Source organism: Melozone crissalis, unplaced genomic scaffold (genome assembly GCF_028551555.1).
Source record: "Melozone crissalis strain CALT ecotype California unplaced genomic scaffold, PUWL_Pcris_2 ptg000042l_1, whole genome shotgun sequence".
NCBI classification, from domain to species: Eukaryota; Metazoa; Chordata; class Aves; order Passeriformes; family Passerellidae; genus Melozone; species Melozone crissalis.
The window spans coordinates 9,998,870-10,022,005 of NW_026535820.1; the positions used below are offsets into that span (position 1 = coordinate 9,998,870).

The window sequence follows — 23,136 nt, forward strand, 5'->3', positions numbered from 1 at the left end:
AGCCATAAAACAATTTGTAAAGGGTAGCAACCAAAGTGACAGGGAATTTTCTTTGTGAGATAATGTCAAATGTATTCATCTCTTACTGCAATTGAATAAGATGTTGGGATGCTCAATGCTTATGTAAGACTTAACTGTGAATTAATAAGATCCTGTTTTATATTATCAAAAGGAACAAAGACAATTGCTAATATTAATTTTAATGTCTCTTTTATTTTTCTAGTGTGCTAAAACATTTATAAACTTGATGACTCATATCTCCAAGGAACAGACTGTTCAGTACATTCTGACTATGGTTGATGATATGCTGCAAGTAGGTCAATAATCTGTATTATTTTTAAGTCTTTAAATGCATGCTTGAATGTTTCCTTAGTGTAATTCATGTATTTTCAGGTGTTTGTCATACTGTGTTAAAAATATTCTGCTAAATTTTCAGATCCTGTCTTCAGAGATGAAATGTTAGACCTCAAGTTATAAGGCTAACTTAGCTTGTAATATGTTCAAATTCTGGAAATAAAACAAACTTTTATGCTTGTTTGTTTGTTCTCAACTATGTTTAATTCAAAACTTGGTTGTTAAGGCTAATATTGCATAGTAGTTTCATTTTATGTGATCTTAATTTGCAGATTTTTTTTCTAAATACTTTTTACATTTGATATATCAGCTTATTTTGTGTTAGACTTGTCTGTGTTACATTAATGGTAGGTTTGGTGATCTTAAGGGTCTTTCCCAACCTTAACAATGCTAAAGTTCTGTGACTTGTGACCTCAGCCCTTTCCTGTGGTATAGGGAGAATATGAAGTTGTTAAAGCTTTTCCTTTGAAGGTGTTAATTTGGCTACCCTCAGCAAGAAGGTGTAGTTTCTGCAGCATAAGGTTTCCAACATAAGTTAGGTTATTTGGAACATATTCTGAAATTCTGGATGGTTTAATTATAAATGAGGAACTTTTAATTCAGTGTAACATACAGCTCTTTGTAGCTGTGGACAACAGTGCCTTATATGAGCAGGCTATTAAACTTTGTCTCAGACTGTTGAGCTGATTGGGATAACTCAAGAAGAGGCTTTACCTAGTCAGATAATCCTGCTTTTATGTTTCCTTGCTCTGAAGTTGACTAAGAGAAGGCATTTGGAGCGATGTAACAAGATGAGTTACGTGAGGGTTTTTTCCTAGTATTCACATATACTATGTGTGTTTGATAGTTTCTCTTCTCCTGTTTTATGATCTATTTGATCCCAGGTTTCAGTGAAGTGTGTTTAGTGCTGTTGGTTTAGAGTATTGCCCTAGGAGGTGAACCAAATGAGTTCTAGTTCCTGCTGTGACTACTCAGTACTACAACAGGCAAGCTGAAAAGCGTGAACCTCTCCACAGTTTGTATAACATGGGGATCATGGTGTTCCTTCATGTGCCTGTCTGCACAATAGAGCCCTAAGTGAGTGCCCTGACATCTGGACTAATAGGATAATAGCTAGTGGTGGTGGCAGCAATTTACTTGTCTGCAGCTTGGTCACTTTTTCTCATTAAGTTTTACATTTTGTCAAGTGTGACACAAACGTTGAGAAGAAGAGAAGACCTCTGTTTCTCAGAAATACTGTGTCCTCAGTATCATTCTTTGATTAGGACACTGGGTTGGGAATACCTTGTTTTGGTTTACACATTGGATGACAAACTTCGGCTCAGTGTGTGAGAACTCTGTTTATTATGGCTACTTTTGTGAGGAATGGGTCTTGCTTTCTGTGCATCAGTGGCCAGAGAAGTCATCATTTCACTTGCCCTTTTTCAGTACTTGAGTACTTGTGAGTATTCATAGGCCTTGTTTTGCTAATGAGCTTTGGCATTAGCAGATGGCCTGCAGCTAGAGTAGATGATAGCTGATGATATCTCCTCTGCTGTGGAATTAATACCCCACAGGTAATGCTTTCACTGGCCCACTTTTGAACAGATGGAATAGTTCTAGGTAGTCACAGAAAGCAGTTTTGAGTAGCCTGTCTTTTGCTCTATTGTTTCTGTCGTAAGTGGTTAGATGTATGTGTTTTCTTGACTTTATGACATGGCTGCATTTTGGGCCTTACCCTGTCCCAGAAGTGGCATATATGGAATTCTTAATGTTAAATGTAATGGCTTTAAATTATTCAGGCTTTATAGTGATACAGCAGAGTAGAGATATTGGTGCACGCTACATATTTGCTTTTGTTTGGAATTTAATGCCTTTTTCTCTTTAGAAATTCTGCTTCAGTATCCAAAAGCCTGTACTGAATTGCAATGCTGTGTGTGATTGCATTATTCAGGGGTTCAGGGATGCTGGCATAGAAGGCTTGTGTGAAGGCATCCACATGGCATTATCTCAGAGTTTCCTAACTTGTGATAACTCCACTCTGCAAGGCTGAAACAGGACTTCTGTTTTGTTTTGGTCACACTTAGGGGTTGGAACATACAGCCCGTGGTGTGTCACATGGCACATTTTCAAGGTGTAAGATTCTTGTCAGAAAGCAGCATATTGGCCAATAATGGTGAATTTAGGGCAAGGTGACTGTGAATTTAGGGCAGGGTCTCTGCAGACTGCCCAGACATAGGAACTCACAGTATCATAGAATCAGAATAGTTTGGGTTAGAAAGGTGCCTTGAAGACATCTGGTTCCAGGCCCCTTGCTGTGGGTACAGATACCTTCAGCTAGACCAGGTTGCTCAAAACCCCATCTACCCTGTTCTTGAAGACCTCCAGGGATGGAGCATCCCCAGCTTTTCTGTCCAACCTGTTCCAGTCCCTCACAATCTTTTCCTAATACCTAAACCTACTCAGTTTGAAGCATTCCCCCTTGTCCTGTCAGTACATGCTCATGTAAATAGTCTTGCCCCATTTTTCTTGTGGTGGGTATGAAGTCTCCGATCTTTGTTTGACTCATCCTAATTCAGTACATTCAAAGATTTTAAGCAAGAAATTGTTCAAGGACATGGCCTTGACTCCAAGTAAATTTTGCCTTGAGAAAGTATGTTTGCTGCAGTTTCATGAGATGAACAAATAATATTTGAAGCTGCTTTTGACAGCTGGAACTTTCAAAAACTATCGCAGGTAGCAGAATTCAGCTTTTGTCTGATAATAACTGACTGTGGTGCTTCTATTATCTTTCTGTTCTTTGCTTGTGAAGTAGTAAAAATTATGTCAACTCTGTTTTGAGCTCACCAAAAGCTTACTTGGGTGTCTAGGATTGTTCCAGCAGTTCTACTTACTGATTTGATGACCTTTGTAAGAAAGATTTATTTTGAACACTGGCAAACATGAAATTAGTGTTGTGTTTACCATATAAGATTATCACCCTTCTGCTTACTTCAGAAGGTGGAAAGTGTTAGCATATTGCCATCCTTGAGGAAACATTTCTTCCTCTCTTCATCTGATAAATTCTTGAAACAATTTCTTTGGATTAGTGACCTCGTCACACTGCAGTCTGTTACTTATGAAATCTCTAAGAACCTTCACTCTAGTTGGTGCAGGTAGCAGTATCTCCTGAACTTCATTATGCTTCTTCAGAAATGACAGGTGCTAAATTATTCAACTGTTGATGCGAGAGCTTCAGAATTTTCTTTTCATCAGTGTAGTCAGTAGCTTCCTTGGAAGGTGCAACACTACATATTTCAGGGCCGTGGGGAGTTTTCCACTCCTTCCCTTCTGTCTTGATCCTGCACCTTAAGAGCAAACCAGACAAGTCTTCTGACTGACAGCATGTTGAAATTATTTCAACATTTCTGCTTCCAGACTTGTCTGTCTCCTCCTTAGTAATGTTGTAAACTGAACTCATTGATCTGGTAAGTTTTGATCCTTCTTAGCTAGACTGTTTAGCACATTCAGATGCTAACAGTGATTTATTTGATCAAACTGCCATTTCTCATCAAGCAAGAGCTCACAGAGTAAAAACTCTTCACCAAAGGCTCTGTGTTCCTGAGATGTTACTTTTATTTATTTCATAATTTTTACATCAAATTTTGAGAACATTTCTGGGTGCTTTTTTATGTAGAAAATGTAGATCATGTAGAAAATGTATCACTGTCAGGGTTATAACTGGCAGGTAACTGGTGCCATCTGAGCTTCCCCAGTCAGTGATCAGGGCAGCAATTTGCAGCCTGTGTGGTGCAATACTGCTGTGGCTCAAACCCTGCTGGCAGCTGAGCACCACACAGCCACTCACTCCTGCAGCAGGGGGATGGGGAAGAGAATCAGAAGAGTAAAAGTGAGAAAACTTGTTTTTTCAGGTAACTTTTAAGGAAGGGTTGGTTGAAGCTCTAAGGCTTCGTAAGATGCCACTGTTTGAATCATGGATACATTCGGGTTGTCTTGTGCTTAATGGATCGTATTCCAGCAAAGAACCTTGCCTAGCTGGCTCTTCATCCCTAGAGTTAATAACAGGGTGCAGAATTGATGGAGAAAAGCCTTTCTAGCTAAGGGAGTTTGAAAATTAAAATGTCTGCACAGTGGAGACTGAGATACTGTCTTTTTGTGAGTTTCTCATTTGCCTTTCTTCATAGTAGTTGTGTACTTAGTGGTAGTAGTTTGACCTCAATGGGGAGACATCTCTTCAGAAGGAAAGCTTCCAATCCACCAGGAAGCCTGGCTGGAATGCATATGGAAATGCTTGAGGAAAAGCAAGAATTCAAATGTGAGATTTTTTTGGGACTGTCTGTCCACATTCTAGGCTATTAGGAAACAGCAGAGATTTTCTCCTTCATGATTGTATGGCCTGTTCTCTGGCTGCTGTAAAGAGAACTGTAATAGCTGCTTTACATAGTGATTATTAGGGAAAATACTTGAAGAGGCTGTCCCTAGTGCCCGAGCTCAGGTAGTTGTGGTCTCTATGGCTCAGGGTTGGAGCCCTGGAGAACAGACTTCTTGTGGCAGTGTCCTCTTAGAGATATGCAGGTTGCCTGAGATAACTGCTGAATCAGCTGCAGCCTGATCTAGGAGAGAAGAGCTGATTCCCCATTGAGAGGAATGGAAAGGCTCACTTACACCCCTAGTGTTCCACTTGTAGAAGTTGAACAACAGGTTCTTGTGTGGAAGTAGCAGTACATTGAAAACTTTGTGAGGACTTTGAACAAGCATAATTGATTAGATGAAAGGTAGTGTCATTCTTAAAAAATGATAGCATTTATGTTATTTTTCATTTGCCTTACTCCACTTGCATGTTCAGAAGAATATGTGGTTTGCTCAAGCAGGTATTGCAGTACTGATACTTGAGGCTTCAAGGTTTGTTTCCTCTCCAGTCTTAGTGCTGAAATGAGCTGTAGCCACAAGAAATTTTTCAGTATAACTGAAGAGTTTCTGTGGGCTCTTACAAGCCAGGATACACTCTGATAATCTATGCCAACATACCAAGGAGCAAATAGCTGCTTTATGTCAAATGCTTTTACAAATCTGTCATCTGTTCCTCTCTCAATTTTTACAGGAAAATCATCAGCGTGTTTGCATCTTCTTTGATTATGCAAAACGTGGTAAAAACACTGCATGGTCCTATTTTCTGCCAATGTTGAATCGACAAGATCTCTTCACTGTGCATATGGTAAGTTTTAAATGAACCTGTCTCTGAAAGTGGTAGAGAAAAATGCTGGTTCTCTTTTTCTTCAGGAGGTTTTGGAATTTGAAACTAAACTTCTGCCTGGACTGGAAAGTTTTCTTTTTGCAGTCTGGATGAGTCATTCTTAATATAAGTGTCACCTGACCACATTTTAAAAAGCTAAGTTACATTGTTAACTGGCATTGGTTTATTTCTGGGAGATTGGCATTGGTTTATTTCTGGGCAGGTTTTAAAAATTCAGAAAAGTAGGGACTTCAGAACAATAAGTACAGTAAAACATACCTGAAAATTTTTATCATAACTGCCATTCAATGCTGTAAAATATTAGAATTTAAAGTCTCATCTTGTGCAAAGGAAATATCTTTACCTCGATGAACCTTATTTTGTCATATGCTCAGTTTATCGGCTGACTCACTGGAAGTGTAGAGTGAGAAACAGAGAAGTGCTTGATGTTGTTCCAGTGCTGCTCAGCAGCAGCTAAAACACTGACACATTCCCAGCACTGTTTTGGACACCAGTCTAGACCACAGCATCATATGGACTGCTATGAAGAGAATTAAGTCCATCCCAACCAAACCCACAGCCATGTGCAGTGTATTGTTTCTGCTGTGCTTTGACTACTACTACTGTTTGCTGCTCCTGTATATGGAGTAGCTTTTCTGGAATCTTAATATTCTTCTGTTGTCAGTGGTGAGAACTCAATATTTCATCTCAGCAGTTTTTATTTTTTTTCTTGTGGGCCAAAAATACGTTTGTATTACTGTAAGTTCCTAGTGGACACCACAGTTTCCAACAGTGAAACTTATATTATGGCTGGAGGAAGAGAAAACTGCACAGCTATGAATTTTTCTACACTGCATATGTTTGTGCTGGAATGATATGGTAGAGTCAAATCAGAGACTCAAACTAGAAACCCACTACCTGGTTTCCATTTAGGCTGTGGGGGCAGAACTGGTGCAAGGATTCCAGGACACCAAGCAAGCCATGCTGTTTGCCCTGGGATGTGGCCAGTGCAACTGTGTTGGGGCTGTACTGCAAGTTGAATAGTGAGCTGGCTTGTTCTCAAGAATAATGTCAGGCTTGCTTTGTTTATTTAATCAGGTTGACTGCATGGATGTGAATCAGTTTTCTTGATGTATCTGAGGGAGGAGGTGGCTGGGGTTCTTTATTGGCCAATGCAGTTTGTTTTGTGAGTTTTTTGGTGGTAGTGCTACTGAAGACCCATCCTGCAAAACTGCAGTTTGGGCATTCAGACAATGCTGACTGCCCAAATAGGCAGGTAAAGCATAATTTTAGACCCTTGCAGTGCAAACTATTTAGTCTCCCTGGAATGGTGTTTTTTAAACATATGGTATAGAAATTTTGAGGGTCAGCATTTCTCTACTCAGATTTGTGTTATTCAGATATTGTTTTCTTTAGGTACGGCAAAAATATACAAATAACTTGACAAGACACAGAGACTCTTATGTGAAGAGAATCCACTTAAAGTGGACACTATTTAAGTTTCCTGCCTATTTTACCTTTTAGTACAGTGCATGTTTTTTTAAAGCACATGAATGTTTTTAAACACAAATTTCAGGATTGTGTGATTTTTGTTTGGTTTATTTTTCTCCTTACTATGCACTCTGGAAGATTTTTGATGCCACATCATTACATCTGATGAGACAGATAAAAATACTCATCCTCTGTGTAGGCTCAAATTCTGCTAAGCATAAATGGTCTCTCATTCAGGAGTCAGATAGCAGTTTTAACTCAGAAGAATTGTTGACTAGAGAGCTAATATCTTGTGTTTTCAAGCTGGAGGGATTTTCTAGGGTGACTTACTTGCATTAAGAAGGGGATCTGACACATTTTAATGTAGCAATTCTTGTTCCAGACTCATACTTGTAATCCCTCTACAATCAGTGGTGGTGGTGCTGCTGCACATGTGAATGCAGTAAGGTGAAAGGTGGCTGGAATACTGTCCTCACTGCATCGTGAGACTGTGTGCATGCAAATGAACCCCTGCTTCAGTAATTTCTTGGTTGCACTGTCTCTTTATATGTAAGCTGGCTCAAATGCTTTTGCAAATTAACTGCAGGCTGCAGTGTAGATTGACTTCAAATATGATTTGGAAAGTCTGATGTAGAAACATACTCTTGTTTAAGTATTCTTAAAGCCATAGGCATAATGAAAATTCTTAACCTGACCACATTTTTACTCCCCAACTTCATTCTTAAATTGTACTCTCCATTTTACTTTTCCACTCTTCTTTTTCTGGGCTTGAAACTTCTCCCTTCTTGAAGATGACTTCCTTCAGTTTAAGTACCAAAAACCTTCAATACCATGTTACCATTTGTACTGGCATATGCCACATTGCTTAAATCAAGCCTGCATGTGTTAGGCCACCAAGTGTCTTGCTTTTGATTGATTTCTGACTCTAGTAGTACCCTACAGCAGTAGCCCATCGACAGCTTCCCTCTACCTCCTTCTGAGTTCTTCACTGGTGCAATGTGAACTTCAACAGCTACAGGTAACTGATAACAGGCACAAAGTGTCCCCTCCATAGAAAACAGGTAGATTTCTGTAAGGGACTAACTTTTATCTAAAACTGATTTCCAAAGTTTAGAGAACTTCTCACCGAATTCTGAAATTGCTGTGTTTGAAAAATTGGTTTATTGCATTCTTTTTCAGGCAGCAAGAATTATTGCCAAACTGGCTGCTTGGGGGAGGGAGCTTATGGAAGGCAGTGACTTGAATTACTATTTCAACTGGATTAAAACTCAGCTTAGTTCACAGGTAAAAAGCTGCTCTTGTTTAAACTTCATAGTAACTTTGGAAACTTTCTGAAGAATATGAATGTATAAATGTGCAAACAAGAGGAGTATTTTTTGTTTTTTTTTTTTTAATGATATTTTACTTTGTCATTTTAAAGCTAAATATTCTTTATTCAGGCACTTACTTTTTAGCTTAGTATTTTAAGTGTTTTACTCCAGTCCTTGAAATGTAAATTAATAATAAATATTTTTGTCTTTTCTGTTGGTTACCACTGTCTTTTTTCTTCTGGACACTGAGAAAATATGAGATGAGAGTTTGTTGTCTTGCCTCTACTATTTTGGTTATCAGAGTTTTTTGCTTGGAAGAAAAGTAACATGGCAGCAGAAATGGAATATCAAAACCTTTTTCCAGTTTACTGTAGTACAAAGCCTTTACTTTTAGTCCTGTGTCTTGAAACTGAATAAATTCCAAGCTACTTGGACAGTTTTTTTATAGTATTGGCTCTGTTTGAACCATGAACTTCTGGCTTGTCCTTCAAAGATGAATCATTCTCCTTTGCATTAATTTCTGGACATTTTTCCTTCAAAACACAGGGATTTGTCACTCATTCCTCTTAGTGCTGTAGTAGAAGTGGATTCTGGAGAGCCGAGAAACATTCATATTTATTAATGGAATATTTTTCATAGTTTTCTAAACTGGGCTTATTAAAAAAGAATTTTTTTTCCCCTCTGGAATGAGAATCTTTAAGTTGGAGTTTCCTTCAGAAAGGTGCAAGAGTACAGTTTTCAAATTCTAAGATAAATAAATGTCTTGAATAAATACACACTTAAATCATTAAAAATGTTGATGTACCAGATCAGTTCCAAGCTTGTTCTTCTAGACAAGAAGTGTGTGTGGGAAATCAGTACAATATATTAGGTTAATATATTAAGCAGGAAAAATATTGAATAGATTCTAATTTTTTTTTTTTATGACTAGAAAGATTGGAGAACTGAAGGAAACTTGGTAACAGCTGTTCCTTAAGGGTGAAGAGCAACTCTGATTTTAAACTTTTTTTTTTTTTTTCCTAGAAACTACGTGGTACAGGGGATTCAGGAGCAGTCTCCACAAGTGATGTGAGTATATCTTTGGAATCTGTAAATCTGCTATTTTGGGCAGGTGATGTTCACTCCTCGGATTAACGTGCAGATCTCTTCTGGTGCCAGTGATAAGAAGTACTTGGAATCAGAACTGTGCAGCAGAGTGCCAGGTGATGGCGCCAAGAAACAAAAGTATTTTTAAGCACTTCATTTCACATAGAATATTGGCAGTGGAAGTGTATATTTTACAAGTTAGTTTGTCTTGTTAAAGCTGCTGATGTGTCTAGGATTCTCTTTGTTAAAATTTGAAAAAATTATATAAAATTAATTTAATATTCAAACAGTTTTAAGTCCCTGACTTGGTAATCTTAGAGGTCTTTTCCAGCCCAAATGATTCTGTGATTCAGTACTGTCTGTTTACCACTGAGCTGTTGGACTTGTTGAAGAAACCTGAAACTGAGAAGCTTTTGGCTGTTGTGCTGTGCAGAACTCAGAAAAGGGCACATCAGATATTAAAGCTGATACTGCCCATAAAGCACTGTAGCATGAAATTGCAGGAGTCCTTTCAAAGCTGTAAGCTTTTCATATCTGAGTAGCTTGAGTTCAGAGGAAAGCAGATTGTCCTTTTAGCATCAACATTTTTTTAAATACTGAATTTCCTGTAGCTGTAAAAGCTGCTGGGCTTGGAAATGAACTGAGGCAGTATAACAAATGCAAATGATCACCCTGACTGGATTTTCTGTGGTGTTGTGGCATGATGAGGCAGTTGATGATAGCTCTTGAACATGGAGTACAATTCAGTTTGGTCTTTTGTTCATTTTACAGCCTGAAAGTGGTCACAGTTTCTCAGAAGATTTAACTTGGGATTTGTTGTTCTTCAAAGTGTAGTCATGGCTTTAAAGTGTTAGCTTCCTGTAGAGGAGAAACCTCCTCTACAGGAGGAGGTTTAAAGGAGGTTTGTTTCTACTTTAAGCCCACCTGGGGCTTAAAGTAGAAAATATGCCAGAGTGTTGTTCATGACTTTGGGTAGGGCATAAAACAATGGCCTGAGCATGTAAGTTGAAGTATTTCATGCGCAGATCTGTGTTCCATTGCGTTAGGTGTCGTTAGACTGACAGCCTTTTGTCATACAGCCATAAAAGAATATATAGTTCTGCAGCACACAGCAGCACTTACTGTGAAGCCATGAGCTCTTCTGACGTGCTCAGAAATCAGTATTCATTGCACTGTGGCACTGTATGGATGTACTGAGCCATGGCAGGGACCCAGAGCAGCAGAGTGCAAATATGTTTTAGATAATTAAAGTGGGTAAGTATTGTCTTAACTTCGTTAGTGCTTGGATTCAGATCTAGCTTATGCAGGATTTTCAAGCTGGTCCTGGCTAATTTCAGAGTAAATTAGAGATGCAGTTGTAGCATTTTAACAGGAAATGAGAACTGGAATCTTATTATGAAATTTCAATTATAATGGTGCTGGAAGACAATGCTTTTATGACAGACTCTTTAAAAAGAAAACTCCAAGTTAAATGGGTTGGTGATCCAGATAAATTAATGCATTATTTGGAGCGGGAGAGCTGTCTGTGTGTTTGTAGCTGTTTTATTTGCATGGAGTGTGAAAATGAATACTTTCACAGGGAAATTGATCTTCTAGATGATTTGAGCCTAGATGCACAGACTTAGCTTTTACATAAAGGACTTAAATCTCTCATGAGAGACACAGAATGAGTTACTTTTTATTTTCAATTCTGTTTATTGCCTCCTTTCTTTTCATATGGGATTGCCTAACTTCTTTACTTCATTAAATGTTTGAAAGGTTTGAGTTTGTATTATGTGGGTGAGCTACTATGAGAATTTCAAGGAAAAGGCTTATAGGGAGGAAAAAAGCAAACAAGATTTTATCAGCAGCATATCTGATTAATGTACAATTAGAATCAGTGAAGGTAATGCTGACAGTTGAGTAAGAAGAGAGAAAAACATGCTCTGGCAACTTTATTCAAACAGAAGACAGCTTTCATTCATAGATACTGAAGGAAGGCATGTTCAAATATTCTGATAATGTAAAGTGGTATTGCTTGCATAACACTTCTTTAATATTCAGAACTCTCTCCTTTTATGCCAGTAAAGCATAATTAGGGAAACTGTACTTCAGCTCTTACTACCTGACTCTTCTGGTAAGAAGTGTTGTTCTTTTCACCCAGAGTTCCCAGTATGTACAGTGTGTTGCTGGATGTCTGCAGCTGATGCTCAGGGTCAATGAATACCGCTTTGCATGGGTAGAAGCAGATGGAGTTAATTGGTGAGCACCTATCCCATTTATATGCATTTAGTAGTGCATTCCCCAGTGACCTTTATTGCAATAGAACTCTCTTGTAATAGACAGCTGCTCTGTTTGCCTACAAAAGAGATTTGTTTTCAAACAGTAACAGAGTCAAATAGACAGATGAAACTTGCAGTGTTGAGGCATTGATGCAACTTCCCTGTTCAAGAAGAACTGCTTAAGGATGTATCTGAACAGGAATATAACCATTTGTCTTCAACTGAAGATGTTCTGTTTATTTTTTAGTAGAACAAGGACTAACAAAATGAGTTTCTGCTAATCATCCTAGTCTTTGAGTTTGGAATTGTTCTGTCTGAAAATATTAGTGAAAGGAGAAACATTTTCTAGAGCTAAGACTAATTTTTTTCCACATATGGCTTCAAGTAGGTCACCCTTTTATCCAATTCTCCTAATAAATACCTTTGCATTAGGCTAGGATTTCAGCACTAATCTTATTTAAAAAATGCTTGCTGATAAATAATTTTTCTGCCATCTATGCCTCTACTGGGGATGGTTGGTACATAATTTCCACTTTAATGAAAAATATCCCTTTACACTGAAATGGAGAAAAGTCAAAATTCCTACTGAAGTAAAATTTCAGTTGATGTTCCTGTGTGTCAACGTGACACTACTGAAACCAAGGAAGCTTTTTAATCAAGTATTAAAGCATTACAATAAGCCTGTGTTCCACCATGTTTGAACTGGTCTTAAACTTGATAAGAATGATTTTGAATGTAGATTATTTTTTTAAATTTTAAATTGAGTTGTCTATTTCAAAGTTGACCTGTAAATTACTTATTAAATTTTCAAAACTTCAGCTGAGCAAACCTTCTGCATGATGTCTTCTTGAAGATCTTGGGGTGCTATTATTTTTCTAGCAGTACTTTGTATATTTGTATCTATGAGCCATTTTCTGAGAACTTGCTGTTAAATAATGAATACTTCAGCTCATTTCAGACACTCCTGTGGACAAGTACAATTAAGGAATGAGGTTCAATTTGTGTAGATTTTGTTCCATTTATTTCTTCTTAAGTCTGAAGGAGTAGCTGAGATTTCTCTGTTTCTTCCAGAATGAGAAATAATGTTTTAAACGTACCAGTAGAAAAACTGTCTTGATTAGAGGATGGATACAGTACCACATCAGTTCCAATGTAAAAAGCTGCTTTATGGCTTTAAGGCTAATGTAAAAAAAGCATCTCTTTAAAAGATGGCTTTTTGAACAAGCTGCTTATACAATGATAAATAGTGATGCAGGTTACTGTGAAGTGTGTGTTGTATGCTCATCCTCAGCAGCTCTTTCCAATAAGTTTGTGTTACCATTTCTTTTACCATGTCAGATTGGAGCAATGCAACCTATGTAGTCACTATTTAAAAATTAAATGTGTACTATGTCAATTTTTTAGCATCATGGGTGTCTTGAGCAACAAATGCGGTTTTCAGCTGCAGTATCAGATGATTTTCTGTGTGTGGCTGCTGGCATTTAGCCCTCAAATGTGTGAATATCTTCGTCGGTACAATATTGTCCCCGTGCTGTCGGATATTCTTCAGGAATCTGTCAAAGAGAAAGTAACCAGGATCATCCTCGCTGCGTTTCGGGTGAGTACCTGTTACTGCAGTCATGCTGTGCTTCTCTCACAGAGTCCTAGGTCTCAAATGTTGCTGATGAACAGTTATTTCTGCTGGACCATATCAGTAAGCTCATTGAAAGCTTAACTCTCTGATTTTTTTTGGTTTTTTTTTTTCTCTTTTTCTTTTGTTACCTTGAGTGTTTGCCACAGGTAATATACAGGCTATTACTAGTAATACAGGCTATTACTAGTAATAGGTATCTGCTATTCAATGTCTTCTCTAAATAAGATTGATAAAAAACAAACAATGTTAACACAGGCACTAGTGATTTCTCTTATTTAATTCAAGGTTTTTTCCTACTGGTACTACTGTAAAGCCCTGGAGTTACTAATAGCTGATAAATTTTACCTTATGAAGCTTTAATTAACAAAGTATTATTTTGAATGCATATGTTTGTCCAACTGAGAACTTATTTTTATTTACTAGTCCAAAAACCTCTTCTTGGTGGCTCTGTAAAGGCAGATGAGAATACCCATGTAAAAGTGATTAGTTGAATTACTGTGTCTTCATTACCTGAAAATTCCTGGTCCCATATGAGATAATTAGGAAGAATTGAGTTCCTAGGCTCGATGTTTTTACTATGAGAGTACCATTTTAGGTTCATGGATGCTACTAGTTTTATGTGCATGATGCTACTAGTTTTTATGCTTGCCAATGTCTTGTGAGTAATACAGGAAAGCTATAACAACTTTGTAATGCTGCTTTCAAGAAGCACTTGGTATTCCTGAGTAGGAAATGCAGGTCTTGGAAGTTGTTTGTTTTCCTGGATGTTCCAATAGTAAGTGTTGCAAGCATGGGGAGAGGGAAATTGTTGATTACTGATTTGCTGATTAGCAATGATAAGCTGTGGGAAGGTGCTTACTCTGTCTCTCTATCTGGAGACATCTGCCACTGAAATATTTCTGGATAAAGCAGAGCATAAGAATTTGCTGTTTGTCTTGTTGAAGGAGAACAGTGGTATGAAATCTTCAGTAGGAGCTATTCTTACTATATATTCTTACTCTTCTTAATCTCTAGATCTTGTAGTGTTCTTAAAGATATTAATGTTGGGATTAAGCAGGGACATATAGCAAGACAAATTGGAAAAAAAATTTAGAAGAGAAAAAGCTGAGAAGCTCAGCAGTTCATATCCAGTTTCTTCCTATTCTGAGGTCATAAAAAATAAGAGAAATAATTGCTAGTTCTTAGATCTACTGTGTTTTGCAAGAGGAGACAAAAATGAAGCTAAGTTTTTTTTTTAAATTAAGGCTAAGAAAGAATAAGTTGTTTCTGTTACAGGCTTGGGGGGGTGTAACTTAGCTGTTTCCTTTCTCCTACATTAAGGACTTGTGTTGGCGTGAAGATGAGTTGTTAACTGGCAGCCAGGAACATAATAGATTAGAAATTAGACATCAGAGCTGTGAGTTCTGAAACAAAATTAATATAGGTAGCAGAGGAAAAGTAGCCCTTGTCCTGTATGAGATGCCACAGTTTCTGGGGGGGGAATTGAGTAAAAGACTAGGCTGGATGATTCCCTAATTTGTCTATGCATTATGGAAAGTGCTTCATGAGTCTTGGCAGCTTGGATGTCCTCTCTATTACGTCTCCTAAGTTGACATATTTCACTATTTTATCAAGTTAAGTGCCTGAAGTATATAACTGCAAATGTAACATTTTTTAATATAAAGCAACAAGTATTGGGCACTCCTCTCTCTTTGAATGTACTGTTTTCTCTGCCTTTTTTTTTATCCCCTCATTTTTCATACTTTTATCCCCTTTTACATCTGTTTCCTTCCTAGGGCTAGTCTTATACCTTAAGATTTTGGATTTTATTACTGAATGGTTTACTGATCCATTCTATATAGTCATATATTTGTGTTTTTACTTTGTTAACATATCCTTTCAAATTCACTATGAAAAGCTTGAGCATCTCACTATGGTATGAGATAGGTAATAATATTTGGAATAGCTTCCACATCTGCTTGCAATTATCTTAACTAGGAGTTCTTTGGAACCTTTTTCCACCTGCTCCTTGAACCTGTTGAATTGTCTTATTTAAGGTTCATCATTTTTTCATTTGCTCTCATTAGCAGTTTTAACTCTAATTAGCATTACTTTCTGTGAATTACCTTTTATTTCACTTACTGAAGTAGAAACTGGGGTGCTTTTTTTTTTTTGCACATTAAGCTGATTACATATGGCCATTAAAAGCAGTGATATGACTTATATTTAGTTTTCAAGTTTTAAAATTGACTTGCAGTGTTCTGCTTCAGTAACTAATAGGATGTCTGATATAAAAGAACCTTAAGTGTAATAGTTCTGTCACAAGAGTGATGCAGTCAAATTCCTTCTATATAGTTTCACTGCTTATTTCTGGCAGATGTTAAATCCTATTTCTATGAACACCTGTTCTGTTTATTAAGGACTTTGTCTTTTATATGAAATTCATGTTTTCAGCTTTATCGAAAAGTGCAGGTAGCCAGCTCCAATTGAAAAATATAATTGAAAGCTGATAAAAATGAGTAGAAATGTAATGACTAAATGATATTGGAACTTGACTACTGCATTCTGTGCTTATACTTCCAATCTTACCAACAAGCTTCTGTTTAAATAAAAATGTCTAGTTGGAATATTCCCAGACTTGAAAAGAGCTGATCTAATCCAGATGGTAACTTTGATTTGGAAAGAAGACTTCAGGTTATTTTTTTAAAGGTTCTCTGCCTTATGCTATTGCTGCACAGAAAGCTAAAATGGTAATCCAAGATAAAAGTGGCTGTTTATGGTGGAAGTTCTGGTATTTGAGATAAAAGCCTGCCCTTTTTCTTTGAATAGTATTTGTAGTCACCTCAGTTTCATGTGGAAAATATTCAAAACAGGTGAAACTTAATATTATTGAAGAAAGAGATTCTTTCAGGAAGTGGTCAATTTTGTCACTTAGTAATGAAAAAAGTTCCAGTAAGAGTATTTCTTTAAAATACTGCGTTGTTTCAAAGTAGTTTGTTCTTAAACAAAATAAATACATCTTTACTTCCCTAGAATTTGTTAGAGAAATCTACTGAGAGAGAAACTCGCCAGGAATATGCTCTTGCCATGATTCAGTGCAAGGTTTTAAAGCAGCTAGAGAATTTGGATCAGCAGAAATATGATGATGAAGACATCAGTGAAGATATCAAATTTCTACTGGACAAGCTTGGTGAGAGCGTGCAGGACCTTAGGTATGCTTTGCAGTGTGCACTTTAAAAAAAGCAGTTATGTGAATGTTAGTAGAACCTTTTTCTTTTTAAGGCTAAAATAGCTACAGAATTATGATATGTAAATGCTATTTAGCAAGAGCATACAGAGATGTGCTGGTTGTTAGTTTCCTATTGTATGTCAGTATTTAGAGGTTGAATAGAAAATAAGTCTTCACTTATAAATGTGATCTTTGTAACTGAGAAATTGTTAAAGAATTTGAAAGTGATCTTAAAGGATTTCCAGTCAAAACTGAAGTCTACCTGATTAGAATAATTTCTACTGTCCAGATTAACTCAAGTTTTTGCTAGTGTTTACCTAGTTCTTGGTCTTGTGCCTAAATTGAAGTGCATATCGTAGGTAGTGTCAAAGGTTTAAGTGGATGGAAGGTAGACTGAAATCCTTTATTGGGGAAGTTGAAACATAAAAACCCAGCAAAACAGAGAATTAAATTCCAAATGTTGCATTTGCATGACTGGGTCTTAAATTTTTTTAAAAATTTATTTCCTGGGAATAGTGTTTTGGGGCAGGTAGAAGGTTGTGTTTGAAAACAAATTTTTCTTCTTGCCTCTCATGCATTTTCTTACTTACCAAATGGTGAGACAGGGAACAATTCTCATATTCTGCATACACTGACTTCCAAATGTGTCATAGCAATTAGAGCTGCAGCTTTGTCAGGGACAGGCTTGGGCATATGGTTCAGAGAGTTTGTAGAAGCTTGGCCAGTATCTCATTTAGGTTTTGTGTTGCAGCTCCTTTGATGAATACAGCTCTGAGCTCAAATCAGGAAGACTGGAGTGGAGTCCTGTGCACAAATCTGAGAAGTTTTGGCGGGAGAATGCTGTAAGACTAAATGAGAAGAATTATGAACTACTCAAGTAAGTTTTCAAGTCTTGAATAATGTGATCCTTTAATATTTTCTGTGTTTAAATGAACCAGACTCTAATAAAGGTTTTACATTTTAACACAAAGTCAAGAATGAAAGCAAGTCATAACATCTTGCTTATTTTACAATGTATGGTTTGCTGTGTTCAAAACCAGAACTGTTTATTTGCTTTTACTGATGAAAGTGTATTTATGATAGAGGGAATATCTTTAGTTTAACTTGCATGTAGGTTTGATTTGATTAAAAAAATGTTTTACTGTATCTTAATCTTAGATTTGTGTTGTGTGATGATGTTGATCTGAGTAATGAACTTTTGTCTTGGATATTTGGGAGTTGAAAGTTGTGGTACTGTTCCATGAGAAATTTGACTCAGTGCATTATGTTGCAATGTGTGTATTTTGTGTTGGGACTGTGTTTGGAGTACACAGATTGTTATATGAAGTGAACCTGAACCCATATTTATTTGCAGTCGAGGACTGGCTGTCTGGCATATGAAACTATGTCCTGAAATGATGCCTGGCTGTTGTCATTAACTGATAACACATGGTGTTCTTTCAGTTCAGGGCTTGCTAATAAGTGCCAGATCTAACAGATATCAGGAGGTCAAATGGAGCATGTGAGATGTTAGAAGACATGGCAAGAACAAGGTGATCCTGAGCTTTATGTGCATTTCAACTGGCCTGATACCTTAGAAAAATTCTGATGAATTCTTCCCTGAGTGCATATTGTTGAACATGTAGGATTATAGACTTAAAAATTTTAGATGCTGACAACTATGGCATGAAGTTGATGTTAAGGCTTAGTATTTCCTGTAGTGATTACAATGTTTTGCTGTGTTTATTTCTCCTGATTCTGGGACTTTCTTGCACTTTTGCTGCAAAGACAGTAATCTTCAGTAGTTCCTGACACACCTCCAACTCTCAAAAAATCCCCCAAAAACTCAACAACCAAGCCAAACAAACCAATCCTCAAAAAACACCCTCTGCCACAACATAATGGGGAGATTCTTGCACCTCAGAACTTCATTTTTTGCCTTGTAAGGCATTTGACCAACAATCCTTATTTGCATTGAGCCATACAATTTTATTTTTCCTTATCTGCCTGCTTATTAGTTTTCTAAATCTAATACTCTCACACTACTGTTAAACATAATTGTTTTCTTACCTTCTGCATTATTGCCTGCCTTGATGTTGGGCTTATATTTTGTTCAACATCATTATATGGCTCTTTGGTGTCTTCTGCTTAGTCTTATGGTTCAAGTTTCTGCTTCCTCTTCTTGTCAAAAGTAGGAGTTCTTTTCATTTGAGGAGTGGTTTTCCTGTCACTTTCTGGCCTCTAGGGAGGCAGGCAGTGGCTGTGGTAATTTAATTTTACCAGCATGTTCCTTTTTTAAATTCCAGTTGAATTTTTAACCTACCGATTTCAGCTTGTTTCTAACTTTGTCTGATTAGAACACATTTGTCATCTCACTAAGCATAGAATACTCTAATTTTCCAGTGATCTCTATGTTTAACCTTTTTAGCTGTGTCTAACCTTCATAATCTGTGTTATTTTCCTCCCTTCTCATTACTGTCTAGAGAGCAGTGTTACTTGTAGCTGTTTTTCACTAAAGGTGGTTTAACTTCTTAATTAAAAAACTCAGACAGTGTTAAGAGTCCAGAAGCTGTTTTATGCTTCTTACAGCTCTGTTTTTATGCATACTATGAAAATAATGTGGCACTGGTGTAATTTGCAAGGAGCATAGCTCTCTCATCTCAGTCTTTGAGTTAGGAAAGAACTGCTTTCTAATGAAGCCTATTTAGAATTCAAAACTGTTGGTCTTGGAGCCAAAGTAAAAAAAAACGAGAGGTTTTGTAATCCTTGGTTGTAGGTATTTGTGTATGTAGCTCACTAAACTGACTCTAGTGAATACTTAAAATAATTTTGTTAATTAAGACAGGTTCCCAGTTTTGTTAAGTACAACTGCATGGTTTGGAAAAAGTTCTAGCTTTACTGTTTGGGTGACTTGTAAAACATTTTTATGCTTATGGGCTTTTTTATTTTAAGTTATCACTGATTAAAAACCCATCAACAAATAAGAAAACCAAAACAGAAAAATAAGAACCAACCCAAAATGTGGGACTTCATTGTTTCACATTCTTTCCTAGGATCCTGACAAAACTTCTGGAGGTTTCTGATGATCCACAGGTGCTGGCTGTAGCTGCTCATGACGTGGGAGAATATGTACGCCACTATCCCCGTGGGAAACGGTAGGAAAATGCCAGTATGTTGTTATCCTAGAAGGTAGCTGGAGCGTGTACTGTGCCTGTGGCATTTTCTGCTTGTTGATATTAAAATATGCTACAAATGGATGCAGGTTATGCTTAAGTTTTATTTATTGGGAAGATAAGGAAACACAAACTAGATCAGATGAGAAACTGCAAACTGGATCTTTGACTTAACAGATTTCAATGTCTCTTAACTGTAAAGGGAACCAATGATTAAAGTATCGAATACAATGTTTAGACTAAACCAGAAGCCAGGCACCAGAAGAAATTGGAGGAACTATCAAGAGATTAATCAACATATAATTTTTCCTCTCTATGACTAATTGGATTGTAATTACTGGACTTGGGGTAGACATGGACTATTCCAGCTAAAGACTGTTTTGTGACTTAAGACTACAGAGAAATTTTTTTCCACAAATAATTGCTGGTGTAATTTCAGTGATGCACAGATTCAGTTTTCCCTCTTCCATTTAAGCATGTTTTAGCTAGACAAATATTCATTTTTGTGAAAGCTTTCATGTTCATTATAAACTCAAATTCCTGTTGAAATACACATGAACATTACTATATTTTCCTGCTTTAAAAACCTGTGAGCAAAGATGTTTACTGAGCAATTGCACCTCTAAGGTAGAGACCATTGAAGCAGAAAGAAGCCTTTGGTTTTTGCAGGAAACTGGCTCATCACTTACACAGAGGCACACGTGACTTAATTTTTGTAGCAAAGAAGCAGTTTCTTCCTGGTTTCTGCACAGGATTTAACTGATGTCAGTTCAGGGTCCATATAACCACTTGGTCTCTCTACAGTAGGATGGGGGAAGAGAAACAAAAGTAAGAGTGAAAAAAATAGTGGGTTGAGATAAAGACAATTTAATAGGTAAAGCAAAATAGGGAATTAATACACTGCTTCCCATGAGCAGGCAGATGTTCAGCCCTCCCAGGGAAAGGAGGTCTTCATCATGAATAATGGGTACTTGGAAAGACAAACACCATCACTTTGAATGGTTCCCCTCTTCCTCCTCCTCCTCATCCCAGTTTTATGTGCTGAGCATGTTGCCACATTGTATAGAATATCCCTTTGGTCAGCTGTTCTTGCTTTGACCTGCTCTTTGTGTGAAATTATTTTATTCATATTTATGGATGAACAGTTAGCGTGCATTTATTTGAATGTGTGGGCTAGTATGGCCATGTGGTTGCTGGACCAAAGCTATGAAATCAGAGTGGATAAACAGGACCTGTATCCTTCTGTCTGTGGTTGGGAAAATGTATAGCTGTTAGGACTGCAGCTCCACTTAGCTCCCAGGCTGTTAAGCCTATTCAGCAATGTGCCAGCCTTCAAAAGAAGTGGTCATCAGCAAATAAAAAGTGTCCTAGATACTGTTCTAGCCCACATTCTTATCTCAAATTCTAATACTTTGGCTGCTTTCTGTCTACAGACTTGGCTTATTTAACTTTCTGTTCTGTTGAACAAACTTTTAAAGAATTTAATTTGTACTCCAGTGTATTCTTACCAAATATGACTTCAGCAATTTTGGAACTAACTAAAAGCTTAAAATACCTATGGATTATGTGTCCATTCCAGCATAATAATCCATTCCCTATGTTTTTTTGGTACATAGCTGTGTACTGCTCCCACATGCGATTGGTATTTTACTCTCTCATTGCGTGACTCTCTCCAAGAATAGATACAGTTCCTTGGTTTAGAAGAGTAGAAGAATTCAGGTGTCCTAAATACTTTTGTTTCTGTTGAGTGTTTATTGTTAACTCTTATCTGGATCATCCTTTAGCCTTTGAACATTGCAGAGATAAATTGGATACTAAAATTCCTTGACTTCACCTGCTGGGTACAGTGGAGACCTAGAGCTACAGTTCTGGCTATTCTTTCCCTTTGTTTGACAAAAGAAATGTTTGTTAACAAGATACTGTGTTTTTTCATGGCTGTTCTCCAATGCTTAAATAATTTTAAGTTGCTTTTAAAATTACACTTTTTGGATGAAATTGTTGAGACAGTAGCCCCGTGGGCTTCTCGTGAGGCTCACAAAGATGCATTTTCTGAGAGTGTAACAGCAGAAATAAAGTTTAGCACTGTTGCTTCCTGACACTAAAAATATCCAGATTGCCAGCACAGCTTCCATGTGGCCTACAGGTTATTTTTATGTACGATCAACACTTAGAATTTCTTGAATGTTATGAACATGGGCTTTGTGTTTTACATGTATAAGAGATGGACACCTAGAGCCATTCTCTTCCTTAGCTCAGGATTCAGAAAAAAAACTTGCATTCCCTTTTTCACCTGGGCTTTAAGATAAGTCGTGTGGATTTTATATTTGTTTTCTACTATAACAGTCTAAATTGCATTCATTTTTCTTTATCTGCTATGTCTTCTTTCTCCCTCTAAATGGGTCATGTTAAAACCTGAATCTTCAGCATCCAGAGACACTTTTGAAATGACACTTTTGGCTTAGTGCAGTGATGTTATGGGGAGCAGTCACTGCAGAAGATGTGCACATATAGCTGTTCCACTGGTCTCTATTACTTCTGTAAAATAAGCAGCAGTTGAGGAGAGGGGAAACTAAATGTAGTGTTTTGGACATGTTTGGAACTTGAAGGAACATGATTGACTGTGAACCTTCTTTACTGTTTAGACCTTTGGGTTAAACCCATGGCTGGGAAGTGATCTGTACCTGTAAGCAGCATTATGCAACAATGATAATGCTGTTCTTCAACTCCTCATGTTCTCAGCCATAATTTCAGTGATGTACTGTCATCTGAAAAAGCCTATTACCATTTGTGATTATAGGCTTTTAACCTTTCATTTTGGTTCTTGCATACCTCTATCATAAGGAAGCTTTTGAGTTTAATGCCTTTTTCACATCCTTTGACTTCCTGAACATCCAGTGGCTTAAGTCAGTCCTTTAATAAAGAAAAAATTATTGTTTATGTTTCATACTCTTGCCTTTGTGTGCAGTGGTTTTATATTTAACGTATTATAAAGGTGAGGCTGCATAAGGCAGGCAGAAAGGTTTTTTTGAATCTGTTACATTACTAATAACTTCTTGAATTCTTGGCAAGGATTTTCCAGCTTGAAAAAATTGCACTTGTCTGAATCCATTCCTGCTTTATGGAACAAATGTTTGAATGTTATTGGGAAATAATATTCCCTGTGGTCTTAAGGATAGGTTTGACTGAGTTAGAAAATGAAATTGAAAATTCTCTTTTTCATCTCCATGCTATGTCTTTATATCTGCTCTGTAGTTTGCAAAAATGAATTTTGTAGTGCAGCAGCAATGCATTAATCTGGCCATGAAAAGAGCAGTACAACATGCAGATAGCTAATGCAAGCTTTAAATGGCAGGACAACATCAGGTTAAGCCTCTAAAGCAAATGATGGTGTCTTCACAGGACAGCATGTTTAACTGCTAAGTGAGAGAA

At 37.1% G+C, this 23,136-nt stretch overlaps 1 protein-coding gene across 1 annotated transcript in view; it reads left to right on the forward strand.

Annotated features, from left to right (window-relative positions):
- The window catches only part of ATP6V1H (ATPase H+ transporting V1 subunit H), a 47,673-nt gene that overhangs the window by 11,310 nt on the left and 13,227 nt on the right, over positions 1–23,136 (forward strand). The window contains exons 4-12 of the mRNA XM_054285146.1: positions 224–313; positions 5,435–5,548; positions 8,237–8,341; positions 9,391–9,435; positions 11,597–11,694; positions 13,119–13,311; positions 16,360–16,538; positions 17,307–17,432; positions 19,588–19,689. Coding sequence (XP_054141121.1) covers positions 224–313; positions 5,435–5,548; positions 8,237–8,341; positions 9,391–9,435; positions 11,597–11,694; positions 13,119–13,311; positions 16,360–16,538; positions 17,307–17,432; positions 19,588–19,689 — 1,052 coding nt within the window. The remainder of the gene's footprint in view (positions 1–223; positions 314–5,434; positions 5,549–8,236; positions 8,342–9,390; positions 9,436–11,596; positions 11,695–13,118; positions 13,312–16,359; positions 16,539–17,306; positions 17,433–19,587; positions 19,690–23,136) is intronic.